The sequence below is a fragment of the Solanum verrucosum genome, unplaced genomic scaffold, assembly GCF_900185275.1.
Source record: "Solanum verrucosum unplaced genomic scaffold, falcon-dt-bn FXZP01000092.1, whole genome shotgun sequence".
Classification (NCBI taxonomy): domain Eukaryota; kingdom Viridiplantae; phylum Streptophyta; class Magnoliopsida; order Solanales; family Solanaceae; genus Solanum; species Solanum verrucosum.
In genome coordinates this window covers 383,377-400,834 of record NW_026020351.1, presented here as the reverse complement: position 1 = coordinate 400,834, position 17,458 = coordinate 383,377, and the positions used below count along the sequence as shown (strand labels likewise).

Sequence of the window (17,458 nt, the reverse complement as noted above, 5' to 3'; positions counted from 1 at the left end):
AATGTAGTGTTTTTTTTTGTATTTCATAAAATATTAGAAAATTTTAAAAATATTAATTTAATCCCAGATTAACTTAATTACATTTTAAAAATCGGTTTGACCCATTTATTTAATTTCCTCACATTATTACTACTAGTAGTGTGGATAATTGTAATCCGCAAACAAGGCAGGGACAAATGGGGAGAAAGGAAAAAAGGAGAGAAATTTGGCCCAAATAAATCGGTTGGCAGCGTCCTCATGTGGTGACGGCGGCGGCGACTGCGACTTTTTTAGATTTGATCGGAGACACATAGTTGTTATCTTCATCAATCTAAGTAGTAAGATAAAAATGCAAGGTAGTATCTATTCGAGGTGTTTTAGGGGTAGGGAGTTGTTGCTCCACAAAGCACAAAAAATGATTTTGAATTACATCCCTTCTCGCCTTTTACCTTCCCAACCACTAAAATCCCCCAGTTATCGAACTCATCTTTCAACCATTAAACGATACCCATGGGATTCTTCAAGAACCACTTCTACTGGTTTCAAACAAATCAAGGCATTCATTTCTGATTTCCCTGCTAAAAATCCTGTATGATGTCTTTTCATTTTTATTACTTTTTTTTTTTAATTTTATTATTGTAAACCTCTCTTTGATTGACTATTTTTGGTTTAAAGGATGGGAAATCAAATGGGTATGCCATGTTTTCAACATCTTCAACTGATGATGCTGGCACAAAAAAGCCTCTCCTCAACAAGGAACAAACTCAGCCTGCAACGGAAGCCGATCAAATATCTAATGCCAGAATTATAAGCACTCTCGCTAAATACTTGTGGATGAAGGATAATTTTGAGTTCCGCTTTCGCGTCATTGCTGCCTTGAGTTTACTAGTTGGTGCAAAGGTATGAGAGTTGTTCTCTTCTAGTTGCTTTATTTATCTATTTACTCTAGTATGGTAGTACTTGACTGCGGATAATTCATTGCTTCTCCCATCAGCATAGGGAGGGATCCTTTAACTCTGCCGCCCACGCTTAGGAAGACACTGGGACCCTGACCTCCAGTGTCACCAAGGCTTAGGCAGGTTCTGGGATTCGGACCTTGGGAACTTGCTTTAGTTCTTCAGGAGTTAGTTGTGTTATTAGTTTTTCTAAAGGAATGGGCATTATGTGGAGATTGTTGCCAAACGGGGGATGAATATTGATTTTTCTGCTGATTAATTATTGCAAAGCTGTGACCTTTTGTGCATTTCATGCAACAGGTTGTGAATGTTCAAGTACCATTCTTATTTAAGCTTGCTGTTGATTGGTTGTCAACAGCAACTGGCAATGCTAGCGCGCTTGCAGAGTTTACTACTGCAAACTCTACTGTTTTGGCTCTTTTTGTAAGTCCTGCTGCGGTCTTGATTGGGTATGGTATTGCACGATCAGGGGCATCCGCTTTCAACGGTACTTCACACCTATGATGTAATTGCTTGTGCTTGTCTTGAGATTCAGAGTTACTAGTTTTTGTTCTTTCTATCATTAAAAGATATAATTTTCATGCGTCAATGGAAGATAGATATTTATTTCCTTTTCCTCATCAGCAAGTCCTTTACTGTTCTGTTCTCTTTTAATATTTCTAAATGCCTTCATCTTTCTTTTGTGTGTAGAATTGCGAACTGCAATTTTCTCAAAGGTCGCACTCCGCACTATTCGGTCAGTTTCACGGAAGGTACAGAGGAGTTTGGTTTGTTTGCCAGCCTATTTTCTTCTGTGTCTCCTTAGATTAGTTGTCACTGACAGGAACCACAACATTTCTAGATCTTCTTGGGTAACTTTCGTAATGATGACAGAATTCTGAGGGAATGGAGCATAAATTTGTGGGGGTATTGACCCGAGATCCAAACTTATTGTAGATGATGCGCTTATTGGGAGATAGAGTCTACATTCTTATCTTTGGACAGATGTGTGATATACTAAGATGCTTACACTTCGTTGTCTGTGTCTACAATGGGCTCTTGTCAATGAAAAACTATCACAATAGTATCTCATGGATTTGTCCAAAGTTAGGCTCTTTTGTTCTCAATTCAAAGGTGAATATTGGTCTATGTCAGTCTGTTAGAGACCATCTTGGATGGTTGTGTTAAATTATGCAAGATGAATTGAGATGGGAAATTTACCCCTGAGCCTTTTCCCGTGTCTACAGCTTGAAAAATGTGGGCATTTCAAAGTGGGAAAGTGGACTTCAGAAGACTTAAATCTCTTCTACTTGCGTAATAGATAAAGAAAAAAGGAGGAAGATTTTCATCTTTTTCGTGTGTAGTACTCTCCTCATCCTCCAATAGAAATTTCCTTTCTTCTCCTACTATGTTTTGAAATATTCTGGTTAAACCTAGAACTGAGCAGGTCTAGAGTCTCAGTCCCTGTATAGTGTATATCCCTTAGTGTTGTTCAATTCTCTATTTCAAGTTGGTCGTCCTGGCTCGACTTGGGAAGATAATAAGGTGAATAACTTAACATACTTCAAATCACTGACCCACCATTGACCATGTTGTCATCCATTTTCATTGTTTGAACAGTGGGTCTCAGTTTAAATGTCTCCTGTTTTAATTTCTTGTGGAAATACTGGTGACAATTGCAAAGTTTTCAAAAGATGAATTCAAATTTGGGGATCAAATGTTATCCATTGAAGTGCTCAAAGTAAGAAATTGATCTCCTTAGTTTGTTGTTGCTTCTTATGTGAGAATAGCAGTTTAGTTAGCAGAAGATTATAAGATGCAGTTGATGTGTTGAAGTGATAAATTTGCTTGTATGCACATTTGCCACTCTTTCCATTTAGGGTGTAGCTTCGATAACAAAGTTGAATAGAACTCTTCAAGTCTCCATTGGTTGCTGGACACTACTGCTTTGAAAAAATATTCTGCATGTGTCCATTAGTCCTTGTGCGAACTCCAGAGTGAGTTTAACTACTATATTAAAAAAATGGTGTCCTTTGATGAGTGATCATCTAGTATGTTAGCTAAATATTATGCCCGTGTTCCATCTGACATCAGTTAATGTTGATAGTTTTGCATTTTCAATTGCATTTATGCTTTGCACGAGTCTTGATCGTGTCATATCTTTTTACTTTACTTAAATCTTTTGTTTTAATGTGCTGATGTACATAACAGGCTCTAATGCATGTATGCAGGTCTTTTCGCACTTGCATGAACTCGACCTGCAATATCACCTTAGGTATTTCTTGACACACTTTCTTCTTAACCTGATGACTATGCATATTCTATTCTAAAGAATTGCAGCTAATTATGTGCTTTTATTATTGCATTGCCTCAGAAATAGCATTTGCCGCATCTTTCTTCTCTCTCTCCTTTTCCTTCCCCATTCTCTCATGTGTCTCGTCTTTAAATTGGAGGAACAGCTGAATTGTTGGACCTCGAAAGTGATTAAAAGCTATCATACAATATCTCTCTTGTTTCTAGGAGAAAGATCCCCTCATTTTTGTCTTCCAGTGCTGCAAAAAGGTTAACACCAGCTTGGACTGTTTATGTACACACCAATGTTGTGAAAGGCAATCGCCTCGTTACCAATGGCGAGAGGCGAGGTGACCCTTCATCGCCTATTAGCTTTGTGGCGCTGCCATCTTCAAAAGGCGACAAAGGCGTCGCCTTTTGTATTTTCGTAAAAAAAGGTGACCAATTTAGGGTTTTAAAAGTTAAATGGTGATTTTAGGGTTTTCTTTCCAAATTTACAAAGTTGTATTCCTAGACTGTGACTGAAACCAGTCGACTAAGCTAGACTTCTCCAGCGACCAGCCATACTTTTCCGGTGACTCCAAAGTCCAACCAACACGTATTTCTTCTTTTCTTCTTCTAATTTCTTCTTCTTTTCAGATTTCTTCTTCCTCTGTTTCTTTTTCCTTATTTTTTGAGAAAAGGGTAACTTTATATTCACACCAAACAATTCATCATCCAAAAATGATGAATTGGAAACTTACATCACCCAAGAGGGTGTTTTTTTTTTTGAGAAGGTAATGTTGTGTATATTCATTGAGCCAGTGCATGGGTTGCACTAAACCATATTTACAGCTTGTCAAAAAGTAAGAAAACCGAATCTGAATCCTAACAGGAACCTACGATATCTATAATGGATTCAGTGTCCTCTACACCCAAGAGGGTATTTTTACAAGTTTCCTATATAAAATCAACTAAATCTTCTAGCTCCCCTACCTGAAGAACCAAAGCAAGGCTCTAAAGCTGAAATGGTTGTGGAGATATGCTCATGAACCACACTCAATGTGGAGCAAGGTGATTAAACTGAAGTACGGAGAGATGGATTCATGGGTCACCAAGGAAGCAACCAATCCCTATGGTGTTACTGTTTGAAGATCAATTAGGAACTGGTGGCCTTTCCTAAAGAATCATACTACTATAACAGTACACAATGGTGTCAGGACACAATTCTGGAAAGATAGATGGCTTGGTAATCAAAATTTGTCAGAGATCTTCCCTGACATCTTTGACTTAGCACTACATAAAGACAGAACAGTGACTGAAATGTGGTCTCCCCAAGGTTGGGATCTATCTCAGAATGAATTTAAATGACTGGGAAGTTTGTAGATTAGTTGAATTCTTTAAAAGGTTGGAATCATTTCAAGGTTTGAAGGAAGGGGAGGACTGCCTATGGTGGACAGAGCACAACAAAGGAAGATACAAAGTGAGCTCAGGTTACAAGGTCATGAACAGGGCTCCTCTAACCCTCAATTGGCCTTGGAGACAATTCTGGAAAACCAAAATTCCACTCAAGGTGGCATGCTTCACTTGGCTGCTAGTAAAGGAGGCAGTACTAATACATGAGAATCTGAGGAAACGAAACAACATTCTGGTGACACATTGTTGTTTATGTGGGGAGGCAGCTGAGACAGTTAGGCATTTGTTCTTACATTGCAAAATCACTGATCAATTGTGGAAGATTTTCATCAATCTCAGAGGCATTCAATGGACAATGCCTAGCAAGATTGTTGACACTCTCTCAAGTTGGGAGGAAGCAGGAATTGAGGCAAAGAACATAAGTTATTGGAGGACAATTCCAGCATGCATTTGCTGGATCATTTGGAGAGAAAGGAATGCTAGAAGCTTTGAGGATAGAAGCAGATCCCTACAAAATAAGTTCCAATTATTAAACTCCACAAGTGTCAAGACAAAGATAAAAGTCATAATGCTCCCAGGCACTTTTTTCGAGGCTCCCTTAGGGGCTGACTAGGAAAGTGTTTCTCCGATAACGGCAGACCTTCGCCGGAAATCTTTCTTTCCTTCCCTTCTATACCCTTCTCTCCCCTCCCTTTCTTTCTTTCTTCTCTTCCCTCTCCTTCTCTCTTTCTTTTCTCTCTGATCCTTCTTTGTTTTCCATTCTTGTTATTGTTATGGAGAATAGACTATATTTCAGGTCAGGGGGGAAGTCTTATGATCCCCACTTAGTGGGATTTCACTGGGTATGTTGTTGTTGTTGTTGTTGTTGGGGAAGTCTTATGATATTACGGAATCAAAAACTATTTCAGACACTTGGTTCGATTGGGTAGAGGTTTTGAAAAAGTCGACCAGAAGAATGGTGGTATGCAGAGGTGCACTAATGTGGATATGCAAGAGATTAAAGGGGGCATCTGATTTTAAAGGTAAGATTTTCAAGTCTTGGAGATGCAGGGTGGTGTCGACCCATACTTATTGCTCCCAAAAGTTCAATAAATTTGGTAGATATATTTCTATCATCACTGTAAATGGATAGGTCAGAACAGTGATCATTATCCCGGAAAACACATTTAATGAGGGTTGGACGATTTTGGCCAGTAAAGTGGAGAACTTTATTGTTAGAACTTTATTGTTAGAATATGAATAGGTTTATACAATCCTATTAGAATAGGAATAGGTTTATACAATTCTATAAGAATAGGAATAGGTTTATACAATCCTATTAGAATAGGAATAGGAATAGAAATAGAAATAGGAATACTAAATAGTATCCTACTTAGTAAAGGATTGTATTCTAGGGTCTATAAATAGGGTCTCAATGTAATAATGTAGACACAATAACAATTCAATAATATTCTTTTCCTATATTTCTCACATGGTATCAGAGCCTCTACGAACTTGGTAGAGAATTAAAGAGCTTCCGCTGCCGGCGGGTGGCACCCATATATGCTGCCCGTCTGGCCAATGATTATGTTAGCAAAAGTTGGGTCACCGTGTATCTATCTGGTGACTATTTTCTCACATCTAATTTCTGTAGCACCGAGCCATCATTCTGGTGACTACTTTCTTATATCTAATTTGTGTAGCACCGTGCCATCATTCCGGTGACTACTTTTTCATATTTAATTTTTGTAGCACCGTACCATCATTCTGGTGTCTACTTTTTTGTGTATCACTGTGCCATCATTCCAGTGACTACTTTTTCATATATAATTTGTGTAGCACCGTGACATCCTTTTGGTGACTACCTTTTTTTTGCATATCTAATTTGCGTAGCACCGTGCATCTCTCCGGACTACTTTTCATATTTAATTTGTGTAGTACCGTGGATTTTTCCGAACTATTTTCTCATACCTGAGTTGCATAGCATCATGTGTCTTTTCAGTGACTTCTCAGATTTGATTTGCATAGTTCCATTCGTCTTTCCGGTGACTCCTCAAATCTGATTTGCGTAGGGTTGTGCCATCATTCTAACCCTACCCATATTATTTCTCTTTTTCAATAGGGTCGTTCCATCAATTCGAACTATCCTATATTATTTCTATTTTCTAGTTGGGTTGTGACATCATTCTGATCCTACCCATATAATTTTATTTCTTAGATTGTGACTACTTTTAGCCATCAAATCTAATACTCCGGCATATGAGCATGTTCTGGCCAGTTTTTTCGGTGACTTGTTTAATATCGACTGTCTATTGATTCCAACATGAACCATGTACTTTATACTAGATTTTGAGCACTTACAATGTTCGCTGCATTGTGAAGAAGTCTATATGGAGCAACCACCTAATGTTGTTGCTCAGGGGGAGTTTAGTAGTCTTGTATGTTGATTACGTAAGTCACTCTATGGTCTGAAACAGTCTTTGCAAGCTTGGTTTGGGAAGTTCCAACACTGTAATTTTATCACTCTGTGTTTTATCGGCATTATGCATCAAATTTAGTATTTCATGAGAAGATCAGGCACATTGAAATTCATTGTCAATTTTGTGAAGTCGAGTGATCAACTTGCAGATATCTCACCAAGCCCCTCATCGGTCCTCGTGTTAATTACATTTGTAACAAGCTAGGTACATGAATTGTATGCACTAGCTTGAGGGGGAGTGTTAGAATATGAATAGGTTTATACAATCCTATTAGAATAGGAATAAGAATAGAAATAGAAATAGGAATACTAAATAGTATCCTACTTAGTAAAGGATTGTATTCTAGGGTCTATAAATAGGGTCTCAATGTAATAATGTAGACACAATAACAATTCAATAATATTCTTTTCCTATATTTCTCACATTTATAAACAGGAAATCAGAAAATCAGAGAACATTTATTACAGCTGGGGATATGATACAAAATAACCTCAATGGTAGGGGAAGTTACAAAGAAGTTCTACAAGAAAGTAAATGGTCTAGGAAGAATATTGAGAAGCCACGGCTACGGTCTTCAAGTTGGGAAGACAACGAGCTGCTGCGTAGGTGTCTTGTTGGCAGATTCATCGGAGGAGAAGAGGCTCCCACACGAAATGAAGTCAGGAGTTGGATGCAACAGATCTGGAAAGGTGCCCCTAACACCTTGGTATATGATTTGAATGGCTTCGAATTTCTCTTTGAATTCCAAACCAGGAAGGCTGCGGAGCATGTTATCATGGGGGATTGGAGACGGCAAGGAGCCAATCTGAAACTAGATTGGTGGTCTCCAACAAAAGGTGCTTTCCATGAAAGTACAGGATTCGATTGGTTTTGGATTAGGGCTCTTGGTCTCCCTCTTCACCTCTGGAATAAAGATGTCATGAAGGAGATTGGAGATGCCTGTGGAGGATGGTTGGAAAACGAGGAAGAAACAGAGCTCAAAAACCATCTGAGATGGGCGAGAATTCGAGTTCGAGGACCCAAGGAGAACATCCCGACGAAGGTCGAGTTGTCGGATGGCAAGCTGATTTTCTCTTTACCGATCTGGTGTGAATCTCCAGCGACCTTCAAACCGGTGATGGAGTCGGAAATAGATTATCAAGGTGACAGCAACAAGTCAAAGGAGAAAGCAGAGGCCAGCAATGTCTCTGATGATGACAGGCCTAGTAGACATGGGAAAGAAAAAGGAAAAGTACAGGACAACTATGTCTCTGATGATAGCAGAGTAGACATGGGAAAGGAAAGGAGAAAGTACAGGAGATGTATGTTAAAACCAATGGTCACAAGAATGAGGCAAAGTCTTTTCAAACTTCCCATATGGAAAGAGAAGAGGGGTCCCACTTGGAGCTGTTGGATGAAAGGCCTATTTTAAGTGGGCCTCCTGACTGGATAAATGAAAAGGAGACTCCAAATCTTTTGGGCTTTAAAAAGCCCAAACATTTTACTGAGCCTTTTGTTGATTTTCAACCTTTTTTGGGTTCTTCTTTCAATTCCCTTGACCATTCCACCATAGCTGGTGACACTGAGGTCTGCATGCGCATGGGAGGAGAATTTTTACGCCTGCCAGAGGACTCGATGCAGATCGCGAACTCCGCTAGGAATGACAAGATAGGGGGTAAGGAGATACACAACATGGAGGTGGAAAGTTTTGAAGGTGATGACTCGGTGGAAATGTCGGGAGAGCAGATTGAGTTTTTTCACGAACCCAGGCCCTTAGCAATTGATGACAGTATATCTGAGGAGGGTTTTGAGTCCCAAGCAACACTCAGATTTCACATAAATTTAGTCAAATTAAGCCAAATATTTGGGGGGTGTAAAGAGGGATACGAAAGAGAATTCTTCTCATTAATAAGTAGAATGGGGCAAAAAACCACAGGGGAGGAACAAAGCAACAGAGACAATAATAGCAACACAACCAACCAATCAGTGCCTAAAGAGTTGAGGAATCTCATTTTCATTATGAAATTCAAAGAGGGGGGGAGCCTAGGAGCAGAGGGAGGAGATTATCAATTGTGAACAATGATAGTAAAAATAATTTCTTGGAATGTAAGGGGGTTAAATGACGAAGGGAAGAGGGATTTAGTCAGAAACCGGATTAATCAATGGGGGGCAGATGTCTATATCCTTTTGGAGACTAAACTAAAGGACAATATTAGTAGTTTAATTCACAGCATTTGGAACAACAGATGGTTGAGTGAACTTCATGTAGAGGCACAAGGGTCTAGTGGAGGTATTTTAATTATGTGGGATAAAAGAATATGGGAGGGGGTTCTGCTGGAAGCAGGATCACAATGCATTTCTTGTAAATTTTCAAACCAAAATCAAGAATTTTCCTGGTTTCTGACAGCAGTTTATGCTAAGTGCAAGAAAATAGAGAGGAGAGAACTGTGGGGTGAGTTGGGTGCTATGAGAAGTCTGTGTGAAGGTCCTTGGGTAGTAGGGGGGGACTTCAATGTTATTAGATACCCGGTAGAAAGATCCAATTGCTCTAGGATTAATGGTGCTATGACTGAATTTTCTGAATGCATTGAGGAATTGGAATTAGTAGACCCTCCTTTATTTGGAGGGTCTTACACTTGGAGAAGAGGGGAAGGGCACCAAACAGCTTCCAGAATTGATAGATTTCTCTATAGCTCACAATGGGAGGAGCAGTTCACTTTTATCAAGCAATCCACAATGCCAAAGTTGGGATCTGACCACAACCCAATTCTACTGACATGTGGGAATCTGAATTTCAAGAAGCCCTACTTCAAATTCGAAAATTGGTGGATGAGAGTGGAAGGATTCAAGGAAGAGGTGAAATTATGGTGGCAATCTTTTGTAATAACTGGAACCCCAGGTTTTGTTTTGGCAGAAAAGCTGAAACTTTTGAAAGGAAAGCTGAAGGAATGGAGTAAGAATAATAGAAAAAATTGTAAAGCACAAAAGGAAGAGATTATGGAGGAGCTAGCCAAATGGGAAGCTGTACAGGAACAAAGAGTGCTCACAGAGGAGGAGATCCAACAAAAAACAAATTTGGCTAGCACTTATGAGCAAGTAGCTAAGAATGAAGAAATAAGATGGAGGCAAAGATCAAGAATCCAGTGGCTAAAGCAGGGGGATAAAAATACTAAGTTTTTTCACAGAGTAGCGACTTCTCAGAAGAGGTATAATTCCATTGAGTCTCTACTGGTGGATGGATGTAATACTAATGATCCCTCTGTCATTAAAGAGACCATCAAAAGCTTCTACCAAAATTTGTACACAGAACCAGAGGAGTGGAGGCCTGAGCTACAACTACAAGGGATCACAACCATTAGTGTGGAGGAGCAGATAGAACTAGAGGGTCCTTTTGAGAAGGAAGAGATCTTAGGCTGCTTAAAGCTTTGTGCTATGGAGAAAGCACCTGGACCTGATGGTTTCCCCTTGTCCTTTTACTTGTCGTTCTGGGAGATCCTAAAAGAGAATATTATAAATGCTATACAAGAATTCCAGGCTAGACAGATTACTGAGAAGAGCTTTAATGCTACTTTTGTAGCACTCATCCCCAAGAAAGCCGGTGTTGCTGAACTTAAATGCTTCAGACCAATAAGTCTGATTACTGGAGTTTACAAGGTGATAGCAAAACTACTGGCAGAAAGGCTGAAAAGAGTGATTGATAAGCTTGTCAACAAAAACCAAATGGCATTCATTAAAGAAAGACAAATAATGGATGCAGCTCTCATTGCAAGTGAGTGTGTGGACTCCAGATTGAAAGGAAACACTCCAGGGGTAATGTGCAAGCTGGACATTGAAAAAGCATACAATCATGTAAATTGGGGTTTCCTACTAAACACCTTGAGACAAATGGGTTTTGGAGAAAGATGGGTGGCATGGATTAAATTTTGCATCAGCACTGTGAGATTCTCCATTCTTGTAAATGGAGAACCGGTGGGTTTTTTCTCGTCAGGAAGGGGAATCAGACAAGGTGATCCTCTTTCACCCTTTTTATTTATCCTGGTAATGGAGGGATTTGATAGCTTGATAAGGATTGCTACTCAAAACAGGTGGATCAGAGGTTTCCAGATTAGTGGAAACAATGGTGATATTAAAGAGATTTGCCATCTACTTTATGCAGATGACACCGTGATTTTCTGTGAGCCACGGGAGGAGCAGTTTAGATTCATCAAACTAATTTTGTTTTTTTTTTAAGCTTGTACAGGTCTGAAAGTTAACTGGGGAAAGAGCAGTTTATATCCTATTAAGGATGTGACAAACTTCCAAAGTCTAGCTGACATTTTGGGGTGCAGAGTGGGGAAATTGCCCACAACTTATTTGGGTATGCCTTTAGGTAATACACACAAAGACTTGAAGATATGGGACAACATAGTCGAGTGTTGAGAAGACTGAAAAGAGACTAGCTAGATGGAAGGCTCAATACATTTCTTTTGGTGGCAGACACATTCTTATCAACTCTGTTCTAGACTCTCTCCCAACATATGTTATGTCTCTTTTTACTATACCGGCAAAAGTGGTTAAGAAATTGGACAAACTTAGGAGAGATTTCCTTTGGCATGGTTGCAAAGAGAACAAAGGATACAATTTGGTCAAGTGGGCGACAGTTTTGCATAGAAAAGATAAAGGTGGCTTGGGCATCAGAGATTTGAGGAAGCATAACAACAGTCTTTTGATGAAATGGTTGTGGAGATACACTGAGGAGAGGCAAGCTTTGTGGAAAAATTTGATTAAATGTAAATATGGGGAGGATGGATTCTGGTGTAGTAACATAAGCACGGATGCTTATGGAACGGGGGTTTGGAGACCTATTAGAAACTTATGGCCCAAGTTAGAAGCAAATTTACATATCAAGGTGGGGGATGGAAGGAGAACTAGATTTTGGTGGGATGTATGGATCAAACAAGCCCCCCTAAAAACCTGATTCCTGATCTATTTATTTTGTGCACCAATTCTGAGGCAATGATAGTGATTGCTGGACTTATAAGGTTGGAATCTCTATTTCAGAAGACTTCTAAATGATTGGGAAATAGAGAGAGTAGCCAAATTGTTGGAGGAAGTGGGGGATTTTGCAGGCACCAATACTAACAATGATGTTGTTAGATGGTCACACAGTAAGGATGGGATCTTCATTAAGGATGGGATCTTCACAGCTGGCAGGGCATATAAAAAGGAGTGCAACTCGCAAAGTAGCAGATACCAGAGTTCATGGAAAAATATCTGGAGGACTGCAGCACCAACAAAAGTTAAATGCTTTACTTGGCTGGTCATTAGAAAGGCATGCTTGACACATGAAATCTTGAGGAAGAAAAGAAAGATCATACTTCCGTGGTGCTCTTTATGTGGAAAGACGGGGGAAACTAACAGTCACCTATTCTTACATTGTACTTTCACAGCAGAAATATGGTCCATGTTTCTCAACTATTTAGAAGTGAAATGGACTATGCCCGAACATACAGTTGATTTACTTAGTTGTTGGATCAGGAGAGGAGGTAGCAAGAGACAGATGACCTGGTGGAATTTGATTCCACATTGCATTTGGTGGACAGTGTGGAAGGAGAGGAATAGTAGGAATTTTGAAGATATATCCAATTCCATTCACAAGGTTAAATGGAATTGCATTGTATCTCTATATTTTTGGTGTAATTAGAGGATTCAGATCAACTTTTAGAACTCTTAGGATCCTTGCAAGTATTATGCTTTTTGTTCTTTTCTGAATTTTTTAAAGGTCCCCAGCATATCCTTAATGCTGAAGAATACAATGTTTACCAATTCTCAAAAAAAAAGATCCCTACTAATGATCAAAACAGATTGTATTCTGTTATTATGTTTTTGGTGTACAAAGAGTTTCCCTGTAGATGCAGAAGCAATCCTAGAAGTATTAGAATCATGCTAGGCTTGCTGTTTTTGTTCCTAGATTTTCATACGTTTTTGTAAAGGAGCTTTCAGTACTAAATAAGTACTGGTTTATAATACAAATCGTTACCTTCTCAAAAATAAAATAAAATACAGAAGGCTTATACAATTCGTTCTAATCTTCTGTAAGCAACTGTTGTGACCATCAAAACACCTTGAATTTCTTTCTTTCCATAAGGTCCACCATATACTTGCTGGGATAGTTCTCCACCAGTGCTCCTTTCTTCCTCTGTTCCCAATACCTTCCCATCTGCTTAGGAGCTCCAATGTTGTCTTAAGCATCACCCAATTAACTCCTAGCAGACACAAAAACATGTTCCATTAACTCATAGCTGCCTTAGAATGCATGAATAAATGAGCATTGGCCTCTGCATCCTGCTCACACAATGCACATCTTGAGCAGATCTGCCAGCCCCTTTTCTGGAGTGCCTCATGGGTTAGGCAAGCCCTTTTGCATACCAACCAAGTAAAACAAGCTACCTTTGGAGGACATTTTGATACCAACCCACCTCTGAAGATGTACTTTAGATGAAAATATCGACAAAAGAATAAAAAGTTGAATTCTTGACTAACAACTGCTACAACAGTTGTCTAGCAGTTATTATTCCTAGTTTGTAGTTTATAGTGTCAGTCTTATCCTTTTATGTTCTCTATATATATGTAATCATGATTAGTTATTGGTATTATGTAATTAAGAATCAAAACTACTATTTTCTGGAGTCTTGTCCTCTCCATACAGACAACTTTATCTGTATAATTGTGTTTAAGATACTTGCACAAACTATTTTCAGTAAATCTACTTGCTTTGTTCTATTTTGTCGGTTCTCTACTTCTGGTTACTATCACATTTGGTCTTCCACACTAGCTTCCAAGGCCATATGTCTAGCATTGTCTGTAGTGTGTTGAGTTCCCAGTAGCAAGATTTCTCTGTAAACACTCCTTTAATGTGTAGTTTCCATCTAGGTTTGTCAGACCTCATGGATAAAGTAGGGTGTGAGTTAAGTACTTCCAGCAGACTGGCCACTTCCTCAATTTCCCAATCATTCAGTGCTCTTCTAAATACTAGGTCCCATCCTTGTTGGCTCCAAACGTGGGATACTCTGGCATTCTTCTGTGAACTTAAAGTGTAAAGGTGTGGGAAGGAGTTTCTAAGACTGTTTTCTCCAATCCACACCTCATTCCAGAAATCAGTTCTTAAGTCATTTCCGACGGTGATAGAGACATTATTGCTGAAATGGGACCATAATCTTCTTATGGTTTTCCAGTCACTACACCCAAAGGTACCCACGACGTCCTCAGTTGTCCATTGAGTGAGTAAACCATACTTCCATTCTATAAATCTTCTGCAGAGAGCCCCTTCTTCTGCACAAAATTTCCAGAGCCATTTTTGCAGTAGTGAAGTATTCTGTTTGTTGAGGTTCTTCAGACTGAGACCCCCCTGCTGATTACTGAGGGTTAGCACATCCCACTTCACTAGATTATAACCTCTCTTTTCCTTATTTCCTTGCTATAAAAAGGATCTCCTTGCCCTGTTGAGTTTCTTTACAATCCTTTTGGGTATAGGAAAGACTCATCATGTAAGTTGGAAGACCATCAAGTACTGACTTGATAAGGGTCAGTCTGTGGCCTAGTGAAAGGTATTGACTTCTCCACCTAAACAATTTCTTGTTGCACCTTTCTATCACCCCACTCCACACCTCTAATGCCTTATTTTTTTCCCCTTCTTCTTCAGAGTTACATCTACCACTGTTTTTTCCTCACTGTTTTGACTTTTGTTTTGTTTTTTCTCATTCAAGTTCTAGATTTTAAGGGGTCGTTTGGTTTGAATACAAGTTATGCTGGGATAAATTATGTTGGGATAAGTTATGCCGGGATTAGTTATGATGGGATTAGTTTTTATTGCTTGTTTGGTTTGTCATATTCAAACTTATATTCATTGCATAATTTCTAAGAATAAGTTGTTTGTTTACGATAATACCCTCCACCTTATTTATTTATTTATTTATTACAATTACTTTGCAAGCTTTAATTAGTTATTCTTTTAAAAAAAAAATAACATTTCCATCTTATTTAGCTTATATATTTTGTGTGTGCATTTCCATGATTGTACTGTGTGTTTTTAAAATTACTTTTTCATCTTATTTAACTTAAAAATAAAACTTCCATCTTATTTAGATCAAAAATAAAATTTTCATCTTATTTAGCTTTAAAATAAAACTTTCATCGTATTTAGTTTAAAACCAAACATTCATCTTATTTAGCTTAAAACTAAAACTTTCAATTTAAATTTATTAAAGTAATAGAAATTTTATCATTAAAGTTATCTACATTATAATTGATATATAAAATATAATTTTTAAGTGACTAGTAAACTATTTAATTAAAAATATGCAATTTAGTAATGGAGTGAACATTTTAAGAGAAATCAAAATCAAAATAAACATAAGAATTAGGCAAATAAATTCAACTTGTAATATATTCATATATAAAAATTGTATTTATAAAATATAATTTTTTAATGGAAAAATATATTATCATAAGAACAACTAATAATTAAGGTTGTGAATGTTATTATAAATGTTGTGAAAAATTATGTTAATATACATGAATGTAAAGTGGTGTAAAAAAGAGAGTTTAAGGGGGGCTATTTTTGTTATTTTACCTACTTTATCCCAAGATAAGTTATCTTGGGATTACTATTCCACCCCATGTAAGGATAACTTATCCCAGGACTAATTGTTAATCCTGGGATAAGTTATCTCAACTTTTGCAACCAAACAACGGATTAAAGGCCGCTTAAAAGTTATCCAGGATTAAGTTCTTTTATCCATCACACCAAACGATCCCTAAGTATTTACGATCTATTTTCAGTTTTTGAATTGAAATATTTGCTAATAGGTTATTGCTATTGAGATTTTGATTATTTATATATGCAATTAAATATTTTATTTTTTGGTATTAATTGATGCCACACTGAAAAAAGGCGAGTGCCTCGCCGCTCGCGTGGCCTTGTGGCGAGGTAGACCCTTGTCATCTTTTATCGCCTTTCGCGTCCAAAACATTGGTATACACTTCGACTCTATCTTTTAGAAGTAGGAATAATCGTGTAGTTCTTTTTTTATGTGAGGTATGTTGCGGCTGCAGAAACCTAGTTACCTAGAATATTATACCAAAGCAAATGCATCTACACTTCATACAAGATTTTAACTTCCCATTGTAGAAACATGGTGCCAATGATTGAATAGAAGGCCTAAAACTGTGCCTGTTGCCATATCACATTCTAGCTTCAAAGAGAACAAAGTGTTCAAAAAAAGAAGCAAAGATATCATGACATAATTGTAATTTGCTGCTCTACCAGCATTGAAAACAATATATTCTGAAGGCTATGCTTTAAAAGAATCCACTCTTATAATGACTTACACTAAGTACCTACTTCCTTGAAAATTCACACTTTGTTCAATATTGAAGTCTGAGTGGATAACTAATGCAATCAGCCTCATCAGTCGAATAGTCTGTTTCCTTCAAAGACCTAGTTAAATAAGGCATACCAGTAGGGTTATTATCCTGTGAACTTGGTTCTGTTTAGTTCTATGTTAAGTTTCATCTATTTGTGGCTTTGTTGTATATTGACTTAGTCTTTCCTGACGCCAAGGTCCTTGGTGAATGGGTACCATGTCACCATAATAAGATGCTTAGGACAGTTACTGTCTATATCTTATATCTTCTTAAAAATATCCGAGTGTTTAAATTTTATTCCATCTGTTTTGCTCTTGTGAAGGTGATTTGTTGAATGTGATAGATTTGTTTTTTTATTCTTCTTGCATTTTGCAGTCGAGAAACAGGTGGTCTTAATCGGGTCATTGACCGTGGTAGCCGAGCTATCAATTTTATTCTTTCGTCAATGGTTTTCAATGTTTTCCCGACGATATTGGAGGTATATAAATTCATTTATTCCATCATTCAAAAGGAAGCATTTTTGATTAAAAATTCCTAAATTTCTCATGTTACTTTAAGTATTACTCCAATTGTATTAACATGAACCTTTTCAGATATCAATGGTATCAGGTATACTTGCATACAAGTTTGGAGCTTCCTTTGCATGGATCACATCACTGTCAGTGGCTGCATATATTGCTTTCACCTTAAGTATTACCCAGGTTATCTACGAACTAAACCCATCAAGTATTTGGAAAGGTCTTCTATTTTTGGATTTCATGCCCCTTTCCATCTTTTAGTTATTCATTGGTCATACTAGTGGCAGCTAGGTGATAGCTGATATATCAGTAACTTTTAGTGAGTCTGGCTTCTAGTATCTTTTGTCCAAAACTTCCTGTTCATTTTGTATCTTACAGTGGCGAACTAAGTTTAGGAAGGAGATGAATAAAGCTGATAATGATGCAAGCACACGAGCAATAGATTCTCTTATCAACTATGAGGTAAGCTTGTGTTTCTATGTACCATGATTAGCTT

At 37.9% G+C, this 17,458-nt stretch overlaps 1 protein-coding gene across 1 annotated transcript in view; it reads left to right on the top strand.

Moving 5' to 3' along the window:
* The first annotated feature begins 324 nt into the window (after window positions 1-324).
* LOC125837489 (ABC transporter B family member 25, mitochondrial) overlaps window positions 325-17,458 on the top strand; it is a 38,341-nt gene continuing 21,207 nt past the window's right edge. The window contains exons 1-8 of the mRNA XM_049516594.1: window positions 325-568; window positions 655-879; window positions 1,236-1,422; window positions 1,626-1,687; window positions 3,146-3,189; window positions 16,820-16,922; window positions 17,038-17,145; window positions 17,341-17,424. Coding sequence (XP_049372551.1) covers window positions 329-568; window positions 655-879; window positions 1,236-1,422; window positions 1,626-1,687; window positions 3,146-3,189; window positions 16,820-16,922; window positions 17,038-17,145; window positions 17,341-17,424 — 1,053 coding nt within the window. The 5' untranslated portion in view covers window positions 325-328. The remainder of the gene's footprint in view (window positions 569-654; window positions 880-1,235; window positions 1,423-1,625; window positions 1,688-3,145; window positions 3,190-16,819; window positions 16,923-17,037; window positions 17,146-17,340; window positions 17,425-17,458) is intronic.